Raw genomic sequence first — 21580 nt, forward strand, 5'->3', positions numbered from 1 at the left:
CAAAAGAAAAAAAAAAAGAGGAGGGGGGGGGGGGGAATTGAAGATGCAGACTGAGAAATCAAAGTTGTTTGATAGCATTGAGAGGTGAATGGATGATACAGTAGCTAACCCTCTTTAAAAAGCACTACAAGCAGCCTGGAAACCAATCAGGGGAAAAGTTGTAAGGAAAAAAATAGGTTGAAGTCTTCTCTCTACATCCTGGGAGGAGTGGTGGGTTAATGATGTCCCTCTTGATTCGTTGGGGTTCCTGGCAAACTCATGAAAACCTACTTTAAAAAAAATAAAATAAATGCTTGAAATAGGCTTAACAAGTTCCAAATCATCTTGCCCCATTGAAATGAATAGAAATGACATTAATCTGTTCCAGTACCCAAAAAGCAATACCAGTCTTTTTTAATCACAAAAATAGAACTCTATAGCGTTATAAAAATAAACAATAATAATGTTATTGAACAAATATCTAAAACAGTTTGTGTGTCACAATTATATTTGCGTGCACCCAAAAAGCAATACCAGTCTTTTTTTAATCACAAAAATAGAACTCTATAGCATTATAAAAATAAACAATAACAATGTTATTGAACAAATAGCTAAAACAGTTTGTGTGTCACAATTATATTTGCGTGCTGCTTCTTCTGAAACGTTCCTTGGCTAGTAGGCGGCGTTATTGTGCAACTTCATATTGCATGTCGATTCGATGAAACACAGAAGAAGACTGTTGTGACCGATCGCGATTAATACGAGGCATTTTACGCAGAGGACTATTTGGCAAAAAAAAAAAAAGTTCACTTTTCGTAAATATAAAATTCTAAACAGTATATGTGAATGTAAAACAATAAATGAGAATTAAAGAAAAAAAAGTGAGACAATTAATACATTGCTCCATATCCCCTATGGCGGTTCTTCCAAAAATAATGCCGGTGTTGAAAACATTCCCAGCCACAGGAGAACGTTAATCGGAAATTATTTGCAGGAGGGGCCGGCTTCAAGATGTTTATCCCTCCCCTGAAGAAAGGTGTCAATGCCGGGGCAAGTCGGCCATGATGCCGGCTTGCTACAATGGGCCCTCCCTCATACAGGTGTGTTGACGCCTCAGGCAGACTTGCGCACAATCCATTTTTTTCCGCCTTTCCCTGTAGAGAACACAAATGTAACTACCGTGTCTGCTAAAGAACAACAGGAAGGGACATGTCAAATGACAAGTGCCACATTCGTCATTGTGATATTTTTAAGGTAAGCGGACAGAAACCACAAAAGTAAACACACGCGCTAACATTAGCGTATCCTGTTACATACAACAGTCTTAAGTTCCGTAGTGTCCATTTTACGACCGCAGTTCTGTTTCTCGCTCTCACAGTCTCCTCTTGGAAGATACGCGTCTAAAAACGACAAAAAGTAAACACACATGCTAATGTGAGCTAACACTCTTGCTACAGTTTTATACCCATGTGCTCCTCTTGAATAAAATGTTTCTTCCGAGAAATAAATCAGGGAAGGCCTTCTCCAGATTTATTATTGCAACATTTGAAAACATGTTGCCAGAAATGTGCACATAAATGTGCGGACTTATGTTAGCATACCCTGTTGCTGGAGAGTTACATTCCGCAGTGTCCAGTTTGCTGCAGCAGTCCAATTTCTCAACGTCCTTAGTCTCCTCTTGGAAGCTACGTGGCATGACATGATGACAAATACAAGCATATGATGTCGGTACCTTATGTTGTTTCTCCTGTATTATACTGCATATGTTCCACTTCAGTTGCTCAAAATGCCCACAATCTCCTTTCGGATTACATTTCTCTTCCCAGAAATTGTTCTACAGCTTCGTCATTGCAACATTTGAAGATACGTGGCCAGTAATGACATTAATAAACACCAATGCCCATGTTAGCTTCGCCTGTTAGCCACAGTACTATACTCAAAAGTCTCCATTTTCTTGCTGCCCACAGTTTCTTCTTGAATACACTTTCTCTTGCGAGAACGAAATACGGCGACTGTCGTTCTCCGTATAGTTAATTGATTTATTGACGACATGCCTAATAAAATCACATGCTAACCATAACATAGCCTGTTTTTATGCCTGAAGTGTGGACGCCAATCTGCACCACAGTCTCCGCTCTGCTGCAGCAGCCCATTTTCTCACTGCCCACAGTCTCGCAGACACTCACACTTCTCCGTTTTTCTTACTTTAGCATCTATTTGCGATCATTTGTCCAAACATTTCTCGTAACGACAGATTTCCGTCAGTTCATTACGATGCGAGACCGAGCTTGACTTTTACATTGAGGCCGTCAGCAGAAAAGCGTTGCGGCTGTCAGAAAAGTGCACGGCGAGAGGCGGGGGGGAGCAAAGCGTGCCGCAGTGCGATTGATTTATTTTAATTAGCTGCTTGTTAACGCCTTCCTGTTTGCACCACAAATACTTATAATTATTTTTCTGATGTGTTTTTTTTTTCTCCCCAACTGAACAAAACTCCCCAGTTTTTTTTGGGGTGTGTGGGGGAAATGCAAATGTGAATTTCGACTCGCAAGCGGTTGCTGCGGGGGTGCCACAAAAGGCCAACGAGCGCGGTAATAAAAAGGGGAAGAAAAACAGGTCAGTGAAAGTCCATGGAGGAGAGGTGAAACAGTCCCTCTTTTGAGAGGCGCACAAAAGAGTATGGAGGGGTGGGGGGAGAAAGCGAGCGAGAGATATGTAAACACAGCAGTTGCCCCAAATGTGGGCCCTCAACCTCAACCTTCCTTTAAAACCAAATTTGGAAAAAAAAAAAAGAAAAAGAAAATCCAGCAGCCTTCTAGCTCTGCTTCACATCTGTAGCAAATCAAACACGGCGGTGAGGTCATATTCAGCCGCTTCAAGCCCAAGAAAAGGCGGGAGAGCAAAAACATCCCAATGTCTATCCCCGCCTCCCCTTGCAGCCATTTGTCACATTTGCGGCGATGGCGTTTGATGAATCAGCTGATAGCGTGAAGTCGGGCCTGCATGCGTGGGTTACGGGCCTGATTCAATCAGCGTTGTTGTCACTACAAGCAGATCAGCGCTGGATGTTCAGTAGGCCGAGACCGCCCCCGCTGCAGGGCCGCGCCGTAATGAGCGTTTGCTTACACTGAACGCAACCTTCTCATCTCCTTAGCGTCTTTTTCGGGCGATTTCTGGCTTTTTTGGTTGTTTTTGTTTTACAACCTGTCTTTCGGCTTTTGACTTCAGCGGAAGTTCAGATTTGCAGGTTGTAGTACAGAAGTATTGAACGAGGACAGGATTCCGGAGGGACTTTCATTTTTGCACGTGGTGTTCGTGATCATTTTAATTGTTCTATTTATTTATTAAAAGATAGATTTTTTTTAATTATTCAGTCGTTTTTACTCATGAGGTCTCTCTTTATTCTTATTTTTCAATTCTTATTTTTAAGCGGTGGCCACAAAAACATTTGTTTTAATGTTATTCAAATCCAAAGACAACAACCGAAGGTAGTGCTACTGCCCCTAGTATTATATTTATTTCGATTTTATTTTTGCGTTTTTTGCATGTGGTCATGCAGCCTTCTCATTTTAAACTTAAATCTGTTTTCTTAAGATAAATTGTAGTTTTTATTTTTTTTCCTCATTTAAAATTTTCCGCTTAAATTTTTTTAAAGATATGGTTACTAAAGCATTTATTATTATTATTATTATTATTATTGTTATTATTATGGTTCATATTTATTATTGTTGTATTGTATTTTTCATGCAATTTTGCTTTTAGTTATTGTTATTCATTTTGATATTTTATATATATATATATATATAAGTGCTGTCATATCTATTCCATTACTTTATTATTCTCTGAAGTAGGTTAAATAAAAACCTCACAGCTAATGACAACGTCAAGCGCCCGCAGAAAATCATTTCCACAAAAGGTACAACCATGAAAAACAAACTAAGTCAACTATGGCTACTGTGAACCGCCACTTTGTCTTCACACTCAAACGTTTTGATTTTATGTGCTTCACTTGTTGCCACGGTAACCGGGCTGCGTTACAAGTTGGAGGGGCAACCCGAGTTCCCTCCACCCCCCTCCTCCCACAACCCCTTTCGAGCATCTTTTATCAAACGCGAGTCAAGCCAATTGAGCTTATCGAGGTCGGCGCTGATAACACTGTTAATGGTGTATGCTTAGATCGATGCCACCCCCGAATCCTCCAAGGAGGGGACCTGTGACTCCGGGTTCGAACCGCAGCTGTGACCGCAGGGACCGTCAATTCCGTCTTTGGGGCTACACAGCATTGTGGACCACAGCAGTGTGTCCTCAGCCCCAGCCAGAACCTTCACACAACCTAAAAGTCGACCTTTTATTATCTACATCTGGTGGTGGACTTTATTATTGCCTGCCTCTGCTCAGTGTTATAGAGCACACACACACACACACACACACACACACACACACACACACACACACACACACACACACACACACAGAGCGCACACACACACACACACACACACACACACACACACAGCATGGGAACTCCATGCTGTCTTCAAACAAATAATTAAAGGCAAGGTTAGGGGGTCGTGTGGAGGTCATTCCTCGGGATACGCAGCAGAATGTGTACATTCTCCCCAGGAGAGAGCCAACTAGTGTGTGCGAAAGGGTGGGCGGGGGGGTGAGGGTGCGTGAGTGGTGTCGGTGGGTTTAGCAGGTCCACTGCTGTTTAATGTGGACTTCTTCTTCCTAAGCGCCCTTTTCTCGAACTTGTGATGCTACGCTTCTGTATCCCGAAATCTTGTGGGCGGCGCACCCCCCTTTCACCCAGACACATCACATGAGCACAGATGAATGCATACTGGTGATCCAGTGGTTAGCGCGTCGACCTCACAGTGCAGAGGTACTGGGTTCGATTCCAGCTCCGGCCTTCCTGTGTGGAGTTTGCATGTTTTCCCCGGGTCTGCGTGGGTTTTCTACGGGTACTCCGGTTTCCTCCCACATTCCAAAAACATGCATGGCAGGCTGATTGAACACTCGAAATTGTCCCTCGGTGCGAGTGTGCCCGCGGATGGATGTTCGTCTCTGTGTGCCCTGCGATTGGCTGGCAACCGGTTCAGGGTGTCCCCCACCTACTGCCCGAAGACGGCTGGGAGAGGCTCGAGCACCCCCACGACCTTTGTGAGGATAAAGTGGATCCGAAAATGGATGGTTGGATGGATGTTATTGACGATCTTCAAGGTACTACGGCGGAACTCGATGCTCATTTTCGATTAAATCGTCAATGGAATATTACCTTGCTCTCACTAGATCTTTGTCCAAACCGTCATTGCCCCTCGAGACGACTCTCCGTCCTACATATTTTCAGGACGCTTATGCAAAAGCGCTCACTCGACTTTCACGCAGACGTGCGAATGCGTACGCACGGGTGTGCCGTGTGTGTCAGCACAATCTTTACAGTCCACGCAGCCACCATTTGGGCTTCACAGTAGCAAGTGGACGTGCCCTAAAAAAGGCATGACACAAGGACATAACATACACGCATGCATACATGCGTGCACGTGCCGAGACGGACAACAATCCACAGTTTACGAGCGCTCGGGAGCGGCGTGGCCGTGCGGGGAGCGCAGGGGGAAATAACAGTCAGGGTATGAATGATGGAGCCAGGACAGCGGGAGTCCACTTGACACGAGGTCTCGGCTAGGCTGGATCAACACGGCGTCCCTCGGCGACTAATATCGGCTCACGCACGAGGGGGGCGGCCTGTTAAGTAGCCTGGCCGGCACACAATGTTGTCTTACGCTCAGTGTGTGTGTCAGTAGACTTTCAAATTGTATATTTTCCTACACTGTCGCCCACATGCGAACTGCAGCTTAGGTCAGTGAAAACTGACTTTTAGAGAAAATGCTCCGACCAAGGCGACGTTTGTTATGTATCGCCATTTCGACATGAACAATTCTTTTTTTTTTTTTTTTGGTCATGCTTTTTAGATTGAAGAATGATGTTCTCAAGCAAAGGCATCACTCCAAAATCGAGGCCCACTGATGGTGTTTGGCACAGGGGTCCCCAACACGTCGAAATATTCTGACCCTAAATTGACATCCGGGCCTCGTTGTTACCGAGGTCTCATTTCCAGTTTTTGGTTGGTCAAAACAGCCTTCCAGGGGTTGATGTGTAATGTGCAAATTGGTTTCTTTTTCATTGTTTCATAAGTTCATAGGCAGGAAAAACAAAGTAATGACACTCTCAGTCCATGTTTTTACATCCCCCCCCCCCCCCCCACCCCATTCCAATTGGCAAAGTCAGGGGTGATGCAAAGCCACCTATCTCTGTTTTTACGATATGGAGAGTAGATATGAATAAGGGTTATTTTAACCTAATTGGATGGGTTGTTTTTTTGTTTGTTTCTTTTTTTTAACTTTTCCACAAATGACTTTCCTCGAATTTGTAATTTGCTAAAACAGCTTACAAGGGGTTATGCAGGACCATCTGTGGCTCCGGCATGCGCTTGCTATTTTTCTTTTTCTTTTTTTTTATTTGTTTTTTTTTAATGAAATTGTTTTTCTGTCTTCACAGCTCAGCGGTTTTTTTTTTTTGGTTTGTTTTTTGTTTGCTCTGTTTTTTTTTTAATTCTTCAATTGGTTCCACTGGTTTCGGCATCTTTTCTTGAAGTGACTTCTTTCAGCTGTCTGAATGGCTAAAAAAAAAAAGTCACTTACAGTGCCACCTCTTGGCGCCTCTTTGGCGGGTGCCTGCCAGCTTGCAGATTCTCTGTGGATAGAGATTCACTTTTTCTGGCGGGGAAAAATCTTATTCTTATGAAGTTTTTTTGGGGTTTTTTTCTGTCAAAATGAGCAAAATGTCTTTTTGGGTCGGAAAGTGGCATTGCCGACTTCACTTGATTTTTCAGGGCTATATGAACGGATGATAATTGAATGCATGTATGGTATAACATTTCAGATTTTCTATGTTGTGGTTCTGGTGCTTTAAAAAAAAAAAAAAAACTACCTGTGGACCAAACAGCCAGCCTCTATTTGTGGTGTAATGCAACACAAATGTGCAAAGAAGGCATTGCTTCCACAAAAGCTGCTCCACACACGTACCTTCAAATTTCAGCTTGTCACAATGCTCTTGTTTCTGGTTAAGTGACTCAAAGCCACACCTGCTAACTGGCTCCTGTTGTCAGCATTCTTTCGCTGAGAAATCATCATGCCAAAGCGGCCTTCTCCCTGGAGCCGGGCCCAGCCGGAGAAACGTGAGAGGGAGGGAGAGAGAGAGGGAGAGAGAGAGAGAGAGAGAGAGAGAGAGAGAGAGAGAGAGAGAATCACTGCAAAGATGGCGGGGGAGAGAAGCCAACCAATCAGGAGTGAGGTCACTAGTTTGACGACTTTGTCAAGGAAGAAAAGAGAGCGAGTGGTGGAGTGAGCCAGCAATGAGAGAAATGCTAAACATGTCTGCCCAGACAAACAAAAGCTGCTGTAAGAGTAGCATTCAAGTACACACAGTTTTATTTTTTTTTTGGGGGGTGGGGGGGTCGTTTTCTTATGACTTATAATTGGTTTGCAAGCAAATGTTTTGACAGTTTTCCAACAGGAGACAGAAGGCCAAGTTGCAAGCGGTTGCAAGCATAACAGACAGGTCCACATGGTTTCCGCCATTTTTCAAACCAGATTTTTTTGGGGGGAGAGTGAAGCCTTTCATAGTTGTTTTTCTTTTTGAATTTTTGGATGGGATCATAGGGTGTGCTGCCAGATCCTTACACGTGCCAACTCTTGTTCTAATTTGAATTGAGGTTTAGTTGAATGTTTTTCCTCTTTTTTTAAATAGTTTTTTTTAATCTTTGTATTTATTTAGTTCATTTTATTTGTTCTAATTTGAGTTGAGGTTTAATATAATGTTTTTCCTATTTTTTTAAATAGCTTTTTTTTAATCTTTGTATTTATTTAGTTCATTTTATTTTCTTTATTTCATGTTTGTTTTGTTTTTGTTAATATTTCCTACATAATTTGTAGTTCTGTTTTGTTTTAATTTGTCTCATATTTCTTTTTATGTATTTTTTAAATCATTATTTGTATTTAATTTGTTTATTTTATTTTATTTTTCTACATAATTTGTAGTTTTATTTTGTTGTAATTTGTCTCATATTTCTTTTTACGTAATTTTTTAAATCGTTATTTGTATTTAATTTGTTTATTTTATTTTTTGAAGTTTTTTTCCCTCCAGATTATTTGCATTTACCTTTTTTATGTGATTTTATATACATGTGTATTTTTTGTTGATTTTCATTTCCTGACTTTTTCCTCTGAATATTTCTATTTAATTTTTAGCTTTGTTTTCATTTGTAATTTTTCTCCTTTGTCTTTTTATAATTTTAAAAAAATATTTGGATTTATTTGTCACGTTTCTCAATTTCTCATGTGGGGTGTAAATGTAAGAGTGAATTAAGGCTCAACAGTAGCTCATCCAATTCAAATCGCCATTATTTAGTTTTTATTTATTCCTTCCTTCATTTATTTATTTAGCGTCTAAATCAGTTCAGTGCTTACAAATTGCATTCCACATTTACATATTATTGTTTTCCAAAACATGAACAGGTGTAATTGACAAAGCCAGCGGTTTGTTTTGCATGATTGTCGTCATCTGATTTACGACTTCATGATTGCATCATTGCACCTTTTCCTGAAGCGCGACCGGTGCTTGCCTACCGCTGTCATGTGATGCGCAACACTAATTTCCCTTTAAGAATGTGAACTCACCCTCAGTTGGCGCCGTGTTTTTTCCCCGCCGGTGTGTACCTGTCCTTTCTCTTCTTCTTCTCGTGCGTCGCTTGGAGGCAGGCAGATTAGAGGCGTTTAAAGTTCATCGGGGAAGGTGAGGGCAGGTATCAGGACTTCACGGGGGATTAGAAACCCAAATTGGTTCCAGCTCTGCCTTTCCCGCTAATGACCACCTCTTGAGCCGTTCCGTACGTTACGCTGGTGGTTTGAAACCACCTTTTCTCGTTAATACCAACCACATGGCCGTATACCTGCAGTGGATTTTTTTATGGACGTGGATGAGAGGGTGTTAAAAAAAAATAATTATAATCTGAGCTCCAGTGGTCAACTTGTGTTTGACGCAACCCCCAGAAGAGTTAAAAGGTCACCCCCAGCTGGCAGTCACCTCCCTGTGACCCGCCCCCCGCCCACCACCCACCACACTGGAAAGGCCTTTTTTTTCTTTTTTTTGTTGCGGCACTGCGATTATTTGCTACTAAGGCTGGTGATAAAACTTCAGACGGCCAAATTGATGGGTTCGTTGACATCGCTATACCACGTGAGAGTGGCCCATGCCTGTTCCTCATTTCTGGACAGCTGGAAAGAAGGGTGGAGGGTGTGGGGGGGGGTGTGAGGGGTTAGTGAGAGGGGACACACAATCCCCTCCCGCCCTAGAAATGGGGTCCCATTGAAGGGTTTGTGTTAATGTTTTCATGAAAGGCTGCATTAGATTGTACAGGTCTACCTAAGGGGGACTATATGGAGGGTGGCGGAGTGGTGGGGGGCACCACTGTCGAAATGTTAAACCAAAAAATTGGAAAAGCTGCATCGGATTTTGTAAAGTTTCTCCTCAAATAGTTCTCAGTGTTATGACCGACATTAAAATACGACATCAAATAGAAAATTGGTCATCAAAAAGCAGTAAAAGGATTTACTTCTAAATACGAATTATTATTTCAGCCCCTTGAACCTGATGAACGTCAACACTGTCGAAAATGGTTTTGCAACATATCTGAGATAAAATACACACACGCACACACACACACACACACACACACACACACACACACACACACACACACACACACACACACACACACATACACAATTTTAAAGCAATCAAATAAAGATTATAAGCCTGGCCACCCAAAAAAATGACACATGGCTTAAAAAAAAAAATGATAGTGACGGCCACATTGATACTCTTGTGGTCGTCATTCAAATGCTACACGCAAAAGTGGTCCTCATTTCTGGACAGCTAGAGACCCCCTGGCCAGTGCGTTCAGTGTTGGGGTCCCATAAGGGGAAGGAAGGCCTGAAAGGAAGCATGTGCATCCTCAGTGTTTCTTCATTAAAGCTTCCTTTCCCATTCCAATGGGGGGCATCCCCACTTGGGGGAAGACGAGCTGCGGTGAAGTTGGCGTGCGCAGGGCCAAAGTGTCTGCGAGGGGAAATAAAAACGGACGGCAGCAGAAAGGGATGTGCCACCGCCAGAGCTCTCCCCCCCCACACTACCCACCTCCCGCCTGCGCCCGAGCGGCAGCTAATACTTGAGGAATGTCTCCTCGGCGCCCGTGGCAACCCTACGTAATCAAAAGCTTTATTAAACGAGGGGGGAATAGATCATAAGGAACATTAAACGTGTCCCTCGCTCGGTTCCCAAGTCGCCGCACAATCGGCCTTTTGTTTGTTGTTGTATTTGTGTGTGTGTGTGTGTGTGTGTGTGTGTGTGTGTGGCCGGCGTGAATGTCGGCCTGATTTAATGTCTCTTTCTTCTTCTTCTTCTGTCTCTGCCAGGTTCATTAATGCCAGGAGAAGAATAGTACAGCCCATGATTGACCAGTCGAATCGAGCAGGTAAAAAAAAAAAAAAAGAAAAAGAATGGATACAGTAGCACTCTTCTTCTCCTCCTCCTCCTCCTTCTCCCGTCCTCCTTCTCCTCCGCCAAAGCCCCCCACCCCCCTGGTGTGAAGATGTCCTTTCCAAAAATCCCACTCGCATGCACACTGTTGCCCAGTTTCTGTTCAGAAGAGGAAGGGAGGGGGGAAAACGTCTTACCTCAAGTTACCCCTGCGGACCATCGACTCAATGCGTGCAGTCTAATTGGAGATTTCCTACTGGAAGTGCCTGGAAAAAAAAAAAAAAAAAAGCCTTTTGAATATTCAACAGTCCCTTACTTGATTGCTGGTTTTCATCTACTTTTTGTGCTACATTTGGAGCCAATCCCAAAAATGGCAGGAGTGGATTTCTTGGTACATTTTAAATAAAAAAATCAACCATGTTGTTATTCACAAGAATGACAAACAGAAGTTCAAAAACAACGGAACCTTGAAGGTGTAAAATCTTTTTGTTTTTTTCACCACCTCAGAGGAAATAGCGGAAAGATGTTTTCCTCTGTGGATAGTTCGTAGGGCAGCAACTAACGATTGCTGACAACTGTCCATTATTTTGTCGGGTAATTGGTTTGGGGTGCAAAAGATGTCGAAAAATGTTTTCATTTCCATCCCTTTATTCAGAAATAGGACAATGTTTCAAATTGACAGTGCAGAAAATCCACAAACATAAATGAGTTATGATTCCGTTACTGGTTCGGTCCGGAAAAAAAAAAAATTGGCAAAAAGGTTGGCCATTGTTTTCCAAAGTAGAAGCAAATGTTTCATTTTGATTTCACCCAAAGATGATGTCTGTTTTCATTGAGGACTACAGAAATCTGGGAATATTTACTACTGAAAGGCAAATAATCAATTCTCAAAAGTCATTCCAAAAATAATTTCATAATCTATTAATCGTTGCACCGCTAATATCAGGACATTAAAAACATTCATTTTGCATGTCTTAGCGGGGCAAGGAAAAGAAAAAAAGGCTTTTAATTCTGACGATGCTCGTCGATGCCAATGTTTGGCAGAGTAGAATTAAAAAAGAATAACTTCATTATCTTTTTCATATGATGTAATGTGCTAACGTGTCAAACAAAATCGGCAAAAATCAACGAGCTTTTTACCGATCGAAAAGCGCTAATATCTGCCGATAAATTGGCCGGTCCCTAGTTTTGCGCAGTTTTGGTGGTATACATTTCGATTGCAGGCTCAAATATCATCGGAAACATTTTTTATGTTCTTATTAGCATGAATGAGTAGCATACTGCAAATTGCCATTTGTACTTTTGTTTATTTAGCTTTGTTAGTCAACATCCAGTCAATCCCAATCAAAGATCTCTTTAATGAATTAGCGTGACTAAGCGCAACCCCCCCCCCACTCCGCCCCCTCCCTAATCCCTGCTAGTTGCAGATGATCCGAGATAATTCACTTAGGTGCATTTGGGCTAGGAAAAGACAAGACCAATGCAGATTCTTTTGCCTCTTCAAGCGCTATGACAGTAAGGCCTCGCTGTACGCGTTCTTTGCCCTCAAAGAACAATGTTTGCGCCATATGAGCATGTCAGTGCATGAGTGTGTGCGTTATGTGCGCATGTGCGTGTGTGTGTGCGCGCGCCACGCGTCGCAGCGCGCAAACATAAGCACAATGTCTTACAGTATGTTTGGGCTGGAAGCTGAGACAATTGCTGATTGTCTGGTGTCTTTTCTCTTCTTCTTCTTCCTCTACCACCCTCTTCCTCCACCTCCCCCGATCCTCCTCCTCCTCCCTATTTTTTCTCATGCCCGCGTGTTGACTACAATCAGGTTTTCTTCTTGATCCTTCAGTGAGCCAAGGAGCAGCGTACAGTCCAGAGGGCCAGCCCATGGGCAGCTTCGTGCTGGACGGGCAGCAGCACATGGGGATCCGACCGGGCGGTGAGTCCTCTCCGCGCTTTCTTAACCCCCCCCACCACCAACTCCGCTCTCTTCCTTGGTCACCTGTGTCTCCTTCATAATCCAGCATGACATCTGATAGGCTAACCGCTAACGCAGGCTGCACAAGCATAATATTACCGCTTTTGTCTGAACTTGCTTCTTTTTCTTCTTCCTCCAGTTCAAGAAATATGACTACAAAATAATATAATCCAACAACATCGTTAGGGATGGGAAGATCCAATCCATTAGCAACAGTTTGCCCACGCTAGCAACTTTAGACCATGTTTACTTAGATTAGTAAAGTTCACCCATTATAATTAGGCGAGAGATGTTGCACAAGCTTTACCCAAGGTAGCCAAAGTTAGCACTAGTTTAGCACTAGGCTAGCAGAGTTAATACCGGCTAATGAAGTTGCCACAAGGCGATCCAAGCATGCAAAGTTAGCAAGTTTAATCAAAACAAGGATCTTGGCCCATTTACCCAGGCTAGTGACATTAGCAGCTGTCTACCCGGGGTTTCGAAGTTAGCGTTAGATTACCTCTGCGAATGAATTTAGCGGTAGTTTACCCAACTTAATGAATGTATTGCCAATTTACTCAAGCTATTATTCTTAGCCCAAGGTTTTAGTACAAGCTTTTGAAATTAACGCGTTACCCAGTCTAGTTACATAAGCGCCAGTTTAAATAAGCTACCAAAGTTGCCAACAGCTTACAAAAAGTTCAAAAGTTAAGAGTCATATCACCTAGGCAAATGAGCGCAAGTTTACCCAAGAAAGTAAAGTTAGCACCGGTTTAGCCCGGTTTGTGACATTTGCATCAGGCTAGTTAAGTTAGCACAAGTTTACCCAAGCTAGCAAAGTTAGCACAAGTCTATCCAGGCTAGTATATTAGCTCTAGTTTACCGAAAGTAGTGGAGTCAGCACCGGTTTTGCCAGGCTAATAAAGTTTGCTTAAGTAAAGTAAGACTAGTGAAGTAAGTATGGGTTTACCTTGGCTAGGGAAGTTAGAAACAGTTTGCTGGTGAGTGAAGTTACCACCATTTACCCAGACTAATGTAGTTAGCATGAGTTTACTCAGGTTAGCAAAGTTAGTATCAGTTTGCCCAGGCTAGTTAAGTCAGCATTGGTTTACCCTGCTTAGCGATGTGATCACCAGTTTATCCAGACTATCAATGTTAATAAATTTGGTGGGGGGAAAAAAAAACACACTCTTGTAGTTTATCCTATTTAAAATGAATACAAAATATTTTTTAAAAAAATCGACTTCATTGTTTTAATTGTTGTTTGGATTTAGTCTGATTCCCACCCCGAATGGTCACTTCTTTTCTTCTCTTCCTTCGTCCTTTCACCTGGAGCTAACCCGTCATGTTTCAGACTCCGGTTGACTCTCCTCCGGTGTTTTCTCTCCTCTTTTCAGGGCCTATGAGTGGAATGGGGATGAATATGGGCATGGATGGGCAATGGCACTACATGTAACCTCCATCTTGTAAAGCAAAAACGCAAAGAAAAAGGGGCAAGTAAGTACTGGGATCTTTATCTTTTTTATCTTCCATTTTCTTTCCCAGCTTGGGGCTGTTTCACCCTCGGACCTCCCGGGGCTTTTTAAAGGACGCTTTTAGCGCGACGGGAGGCAAGGCATAGAGAGTAGTTAAAGATGAATTAACTTGGGAAAAAGGAGGCTCAGCCCGTCCCGGGACAGAAAGGGACGGGACTTGTGGCGCCAGACAACAAGAAGAGAGGACAGTGGAAGGAACTGAACATTTATTTATCGCAGCAGCGCCATCCCTCTTTTCTTCTCCCCCTCCCCAAATGGACGAGGATGCAAATGTCGGACATTTGGGGGGAAAAAAAATAACATCTCCTGGGGAATGAGCTGACAAGGGGTTGTAGGGGGGGGACGGGAATTAAGCAGGCTCCAGTGAAGCGATAAAGAAGAGAAGTGAAACTGTCCTCGGAGTGACATAAATCTGTCCAGCAAAGGATTGATGCCCAAATTATCTTATATGCAAAGATGGGAACGTCGCAGTACATTACGCGCCTCCCCGCCTCCCCCACCGCCACCCAGTCCTTCCCGGGATAGAGATATACGGGCCTGGATGGGGGGTGGCATAGCCCCATCCTTCACGGGAGGTTTGTTTTGAGCAGAGATGTGTTTTGATTATTCTTCACTGGGGCTGACAACTTAAGGATCAGGATGGGGGTTTTGGGGGGGGGGGTTGGTTGGGGCTGGTGGGGTACCCACCATTGAGACACTGAGATAAATTTATGAGCCGAGAGCTGTTGGCATAGTGGCTAAAAGACACACGCATGAACGCTAATGCAGTGTTTCCCAACCTTTATTGAGACAAGGCACATATTTTACATTTGAAAACTCTCACGGCATGCCATCAATGTCACAAATTCTATATACAGTCAAGCCCTGCGAAGGGATATGAACCCAGTAAGTAAAATCCCAGAGTAACTGGTGCCCACACTATAGATGCAACAAGAGAACCGTTTTTTTCCCCCCGATTAGACAAGGCTATGGCAGAACCTCTCTCTTGAAAATCGTTTTGTGTACCTCAGATAGAAGTCACATTCCACACAACCTCTGCCGCTTGCACATTTGTGACATCAGCGAGATGGTGACAATTGGTTTCAACGAGACGTAGCGAAATTAATTGGTTAATAATAACTAATCAATTGAATTAAAATAAAAAACCCGATGCACTACAAAAAAAAAAAGGTGATACATTTTTTTTTTAAATCAGCCTCAAAAACAAGTTTAGGGACACGCAAGTCATTTTGGATTAAAATGTGCTGTTGACCAGTGTTCTATTTTGTGTTTAATCAAAAGAAGGCCTTTGCAAACATCTGCTTTTACTTTGGAAAACAATGCCCGAAGCAGTAAATGAACAAATTTCAAAAAGGTTGGTGAGTACAACAATCCCTCTTGTGTTATATTGCTTAATTGTTGTTTCGCTGTTTTTTTAAATAACCAAACAATACCAAATAAACAACAACAATTTATCTTTTTAACCACTCAGGGTAGGTTGTCAAACTCAATTTTTTTTGTCGCGGGCCACATGGTAGTTATGGTTTCCTTTCGAGGGCTGCACTGCCTGTGAACCCTGAAATATGAATGATCGCCTCATGTGTGCACAACAAATTGAAGAATAACTCGCTTTGAAAGCAGATGCCAGGAAAAACTGTTTGCTCAAATACATTTATTTTTAAATGGGGGAGGTTGGAAACAAAACAAAAAAAAAAGATTATTGCGATTTCTCAACGTTCTGAAAAGTCAAGACAGTTTTGCATTTAGGGGTGTTTTAGCGAGAAACATGAAATCAATGCAGATCGTGTGCTTTGGCGGGCCTCATCGAAATGTTTTGGCAGGCTGGATTCTGCCCCTGGGCCTCGAGTTTGACACCTGTGACTTCGGGGGAGAAAATGGTTCTGTCATACGGTTTCATGCAAAATCAAATTTGATCTATTTGATTAATCGCTGGAATAATCAAGCGAATAATTCATCCATCAATCCATTTTCCGATGCGCTTTATCCTCACAAGGGTTGCAAGAGGTGCTGGAGCCTAATCCAGCCGTCTTTGAGCAGTAGGCTGGGGACATCCTGAACCGGTTGCCGGCCAATCGCAGGGCACACACAGACGAACAACCATCCGCGCTCACACTCACATCTCGGGACAATTTGGAGTGTTCAATCAGCCTGCCATGCATGTTTTTGGAATGTGGGAGGAAACCGGAGTACCCGCAGAAAACCCACGCAGGCACGGTGAAACCATGCAAACTCCACACAGGAAGGCCGGAGCTGGAATCGAACTCGGTATCTCTGCACTGCGATGTCGACACGCTACCCACTTGCCCACCGGGCCGCCCAAGCTAATAATTGATTCTGAAAATATTTGAGAGTGACAGCTCAACTTTCAACACAAAAATGCAAAGGAAGTGTGTCAATCTCAAAATTCGTTGGCCTACTCAAAACTCATCTGGGTACCTTACAGGCAAGACCGAAAGTCCTTCTTTGGACATTTGGATAATTGAACAAGTGGAAAGTTGTCTTACATAGCCAGTGTGAAAGGTGCTTTTGAGATGGTTTTATGAGCCTGTAGCCTCCCCCCCCCACACACACACACACACACGCACAAGCATCTCAATGGAGTCAGCCTGATGAAGGTGGCCATCCGGGCCCTGGCTCGCCACCGCCACACAGAACTGCTACTGCGCTGACATTTGAAAAATGGAGACATATCACACCCCAAAGAGCGTCCGGGGGAGGAGAGTCGGTGGGGGCGAGGGGGGCTTCAGAGGATATTTTATCTTAACACCGAAGCCGTGCGCTGGCCAATGAGCCACAATATAATAGCACTTACCTTGATTAAAAGAAGCCTTTATATGCAAATGGCCCGACTGGGTTTTTTTCCAACGGGTCAAAGATGCCATCCCTCCGACAGAGATCATTTCGCCCCACCGGTCTTTTCCGCTCGTCTCGTTCTCTCTTCTGTTTTGTCCCTCGCTCATCTGCTGGAGGCGGCGAGCGCGGTGGGGCGGGGGGCTCTAGGGTAAGAAAAATCGTGAAGCAATGTTCCCTAAAACAGCCGCACAGCGACAACGTTTGCTCAGGTTGGCTAATTCTTAATACGGGGCCGTATAATTTTGAGACTATTTAATTACGCCGGGGCACTTTTATACGCTTCATGACCAATTACATTAATAGCTTAATGCAGAGGAATATTATTCTCTCTTGATTTGATTACGGCCCCGCACAATATGCTACGGCCGGCGACTTAATTACAGCCGGTTGTTGAGCGCGACCACGAGCGAGTGGAGCGAATAGGTCCGAGCGTCCGGTTTTGTCCGTGCGCAACACTTTTGTTAATAGCGAAGGGGATTGTTGAGGCGTGGGGGAGGGCGGGGGTGGGGGGGTGTCTACTTAATGCAATGACTGCAGCCTCTCGCAGTTTACAGTGTCAAAAAACATCTGCTGGGCCTTTTAACAGGAGCTGCTCCAGGTTATATGGAGGCCAAAGGGGGTACCTCATGCCCATATATACCCCCCAACCCCCCACTGCCCCTCCCTTTCCCCCTGGCCTTGAATGATTTATTTATTTTACGACCCCGGTAGTGAGGTTTTAAGAGAGCTGCGCTCACAAATATGTGCATTTCCAATGATGTGACATGCGACGGTGGGGTATTGGAATATGGGCCAAGCTCTCAGCCAATGAGACCGGTCATTAATCTCACAAACACCCCCCCTACTGGCCCACCTTTCCTCCGCACTGTGTCCTCCTCTTCCCCTCACAAGGGCCCTCCAGTGTCATTTCTTAATTGCAGCGTACTAAGGTGCAGGAATGCAGCGAGCGGGCATGCTTAGTGACCTTGCGCCGACCTCTCCCTTCCTATTACAGCTTCTAATCCCCCAGGGGTTCACATTACAAAGCGGGCCGGCCCCGCAAACCCAGACCCGGACCCAGAATCAGGCCCCATGGCTCCAGCAGGAGCCCAGCCACCCACCCACTCCCCCCACTCCAGGCCTCCTCCCCCCTTTATGTATTTGAGATTCATGTTGCTCTGTTTACAAGCAAGAATGCAAAAAAAAAAAATCAAAAGCAGGGCCATGAACATTTGGCATCAGCAAAAATTGTTGCAGGAGAATTCTTTGAATACTCAACCCCCAAAAGCAGTTTCACTTGGCAATGTCAACATGGGTATGCCGAATAGGAGGTGACCCACAAAAAAGGTCTCAACATATATGCTGAACAGAGACAGGAAGTCAGCCATTTTGGTTTGACGCAGTCATTTTCCTCCAGTTCCAAAGACAAATTACTTTTACATATTTAGAAAATTCTCCTCTCAAAGCTCATTTCACTGGGCAAAATGATATTTGGTTGGCATTTCAATCACAAGTAAGCCCACAAAAAAATTCTCAAGAATCCAGGGCCTAACAGACAGAGTTCGTCAACGTGAAATTTTGCGGTTGGCCTATGTCAATCATGAGTAGACCCACAAAAAAGGTATTTAAAAAAAAAAAAAAAAAAACAGAACACACAGGAAGTCTACTATTTTGCTTACTATTCTTACTTTTGTGCTCAATTAAGCCCTTTTTCTCTGTATCCTTCAAAGATAGACTACTGCAGGAGTTAGAAAAATTCAGTCCCCGAAGGTCGTTTCACTTGGCATCATCTATTTTGGAAGGCAAGCCTATCATGAGAAGACCCACAAAAAAAAAAAAAAAGAAAAAAAAAAATCCCATGCTCCAAAACACACCAGAAGGATGCCATTTTGGTTTGAAGCAGGAATTTTTGGGCTCCCAAAACTCGAGGAGAAAAGGCTGGAATTGTACCTGGGACCTTTTTTTCAGCCACTTTAAATCTGTAACCCCATCCCTGAGGAGCACTGCGTGCAAAAAATGAAATGGAAGAAGTGATAATGTGATCAAAAAATAAAATAAAAAATCCAAGAGTGCTGACATGTCGTGTTTTTTTTTTTTTTTTTTCTTCACCAGGTCTGCCAGGCGTGCCGGCCGACTACGTACCTCAGAGCGGTCCTATGGGCGTGAGCATGGCCCCGGCCCCTTACAGCAACCCCCGTCAGATGACCTCCTACCCCGGCCAGCTGCGTCACGTGCCCCCTCCTCTCCACTCGTACCCCGTCCACCCTCACCACCACCACCACGCCATGCCGATGCACGGAGGACCCTCCTCGTCTTTGTCCCCCCCGGGGATGTCTGCGCAGAGACCGCCCTTGCTCACACCCATGGACCCCGCCACTGCAGGAGCGGGCCTGGACATCCACGCCTGACAAGTCAGAAGGGAAACTTTTTCGGGCAAATGCCGCGGCCACTTTGGAATTCAAGAAGAGAAGGAAAAAAAAAAGCAGCGAGCGGCGCCATTTTTTGAGAGAAAATTTTTTAAGAGTAACAATCGAAAAAGCCTTTGGAGCTGAACTGAAGAATTCCAGACAAACTGTGACAACCACAACTCTTTTTTTCTTTTCTTTTCTAATGTTTGTTACATTTTCACCCAAGCGGAGGACCAAGCTGACTTTGTAAAGTCTTGGGCTTTAAAAAAAAAACTGAAAAACAACTCAAAACACTCTTTTCATGTGGCGCTTCTGAAAAAAAAAAGGCAGCGAGAAAGAACCATCATTCTGGAAGACTTTTAAAAATGAAAAAACAAACTCCAAGAGTTATAACTACTGTAGTAAAATTAAAAAAAATATATCGGTAAATAAGTTAAAACTTTTTTGCTTTGGATCACGGTTTAATTTTTTTTTTTTAGGGTTTCTTTTTTTAATTTTTTTTTAAGATTTAACCCTTTTCGGAGGACTCGCAGCACAGCACTATGTCAACAAAGAAGAAGGTGGAACATCTCAAAAGGCTTCAACAGGGGCCACCAGGTCCTAAGTACCCCGCCACCCCCACCCTACAACCCACCCTCAAGGCATGATGGGAAAAGGCTGCTTGACGACAGCCTTGAAGATTTGTCATGCCTTTTTATTTTTAAACTCTAAAGGCTCTTGAATGAATGTTTTTAAAGAAAAAAAAACATTGTTTAAAATTGCCCAAGCACTGGATTGTGTTGGTTTTATACTTTTTTTTTTTTTTTCTACTGCGGGACTCTCATCCTTAAAGAGCCGAGTGAAGGAAGAAGCTCCACGGTGTAGAGGGGGAGGAAAAGAGAAAACACACACACACATACGGACACACATGTTGATTGTGCAGCACTGGAGAGAAGCTATCGATGCACCAAAAAAAAAAAAAAAGAAGAAAAAAAAAACACTTAAATTATGAACTCAATGTTTTTTGGGGGGTTGAAACAACACTTACACACACACACACACACACACACACACACACACACACACACACACACAGACACACAGGCATAAATTTAAAAAAATAGAAAAGCTGAGAGACTATTGTAACAAACTTCGTACAGAGTTCAAGTCTATTAATTGTTTCCTGTTAGATATTCTATGTGTTTACCTCAATTGAAAAAGAATGTTTTTTTGCTAGTTTCAGATCTGCTGTGGCATTGATATTGTATATGTCCATGAATTCCTTCCTCTTCTGTTTATTTGGTTTGTTTTCATTTTGTTTTGTTTTCTCAGCACGTGTTCCTCACTAGAAGATAAGATGCCGTCTCCCTTCAAAGCTTTGTCAAAAACGTAAAAAAACAAACAAACAAACAAAAGGTAACAAAAAAAAAGAGAGAAAAAAATAACAAAAAAATACTTGTATGAGGACTGTGACGTATTGTTTTAAAAGGTGTTCAGTCACAAAATGCTGTAATAAATATTTCATTTTTGATTTTTGGTAGATTTTTGCCTGATTAACTTGTGTGTTTTTCATTCTATTGCAGCATGTTTTTGTTGTATTTTTTTTTCATTTGCATTTATACAATGTAGGACTTTTTGCACAGCTCAAGTAATATATTTTCTGACAAAGGAAACCCTTGGTTCTTACATATCAATCATGTTTACATTTTAGTGTGTACGTGTGTGTCAGGCCTGGGGTAGGAAGTAATTTCGACAGAAAAGCTTTATCCAGGACTCAAAACGAGACAAAAACAAAGTGGAAATAAAATGCACTTGTGCTCGGAAGTTTACATCCTGGCAGAATGTATCAAATGAGTGCCATTGAAAGAAATGAAATTCAAATTCCAAACGAACAATAAAACATTTCAGCACAATCATTACAATAAACATAGAAATAAAGGAAATTATTAGAGCATCCGTTAATCAGTTAATATATGCCAATATTCATTATGATTGGGTGAAAAATCAATAGTTGGGGGAAAAAAACACCTTTCTTCAGAAATCTGTCTCAAGAAACTGATAAACTGTCGGCCTACTGCAATTTAAAAATGATTATCTGTCGTCTTAAAACAACAATATGTCGTATTTTTAACATACAAAAACACTGATGTAGTTTGATCAGCATTTTCTACATAAAAATGTGTGATGTAGTTAAAAACGGATACAAATTCCCCCATGCCCCCCCCAAAAAACAGTACTTGAAAAGAAAATACTCAAATTCCCTTTAAAATACACGATTGACAACATGATGTCGAAGAAAAAAA

At 42.8% G+C, this 21580-nt stretch overlaps 1 protein-coding gene across 7 annotated transcripts in view; it reads left to right on the forward strand.

The window, feature by feature from the left end:
* The window catches only part of meis2a (Meis homeobox 2a), a 109663-nt gene extending 88855 nt beyond the window's left edge, over positions 1 to 20808 (forward strand). For 3 of the 7 annotated variants that reach the window (XM_019872375.1, XM_019872379.1, XM_019872376.1), the window contains exons 10-13: positions 10512 to 10570; positions 12395 to 12505; positions 13921 to 14020; positions 19003 to 20808. In XM_019872375.1, the coding sequence (XP_019727934.1) occupies positions 10512 to 10570; positions 12395 to 12505; positions 13921 to 13979 (229 nt within the window). In that variant the 3' untranslated portion in view covers positions 13980 to 14020; positions 19003 to 20808. The remainder of the gene's footprint in view (positions 1 to 10511; positions 10571 to 12394; positions 12506 to 13920; positions 14021 to 19002) is intronic. The other 4 variants (XM_019872378.1, XM_019872380.1, XM_019872381.1 and 1 more) reach the window with 3 other exon arrangements.
* Positions 20809 to 21580: the final 772 nt, after the last annotated feature.

Source organism: Hippocampus comes, unplaced genomic scaffold (genome assembly GCF_001891065.2).
Source record: "Hippocampus comes isolate QL1 unplaced genomic scaffold, H_comes_QL1_v1.1 scaffold92, whole genome shotgun sequence".
NCBI lineage: Eukaryota > Metazoa > Chordata > Actinopteri > Syngnathiformes > Syngnathidae > Hippocampus > Hippocampus comes.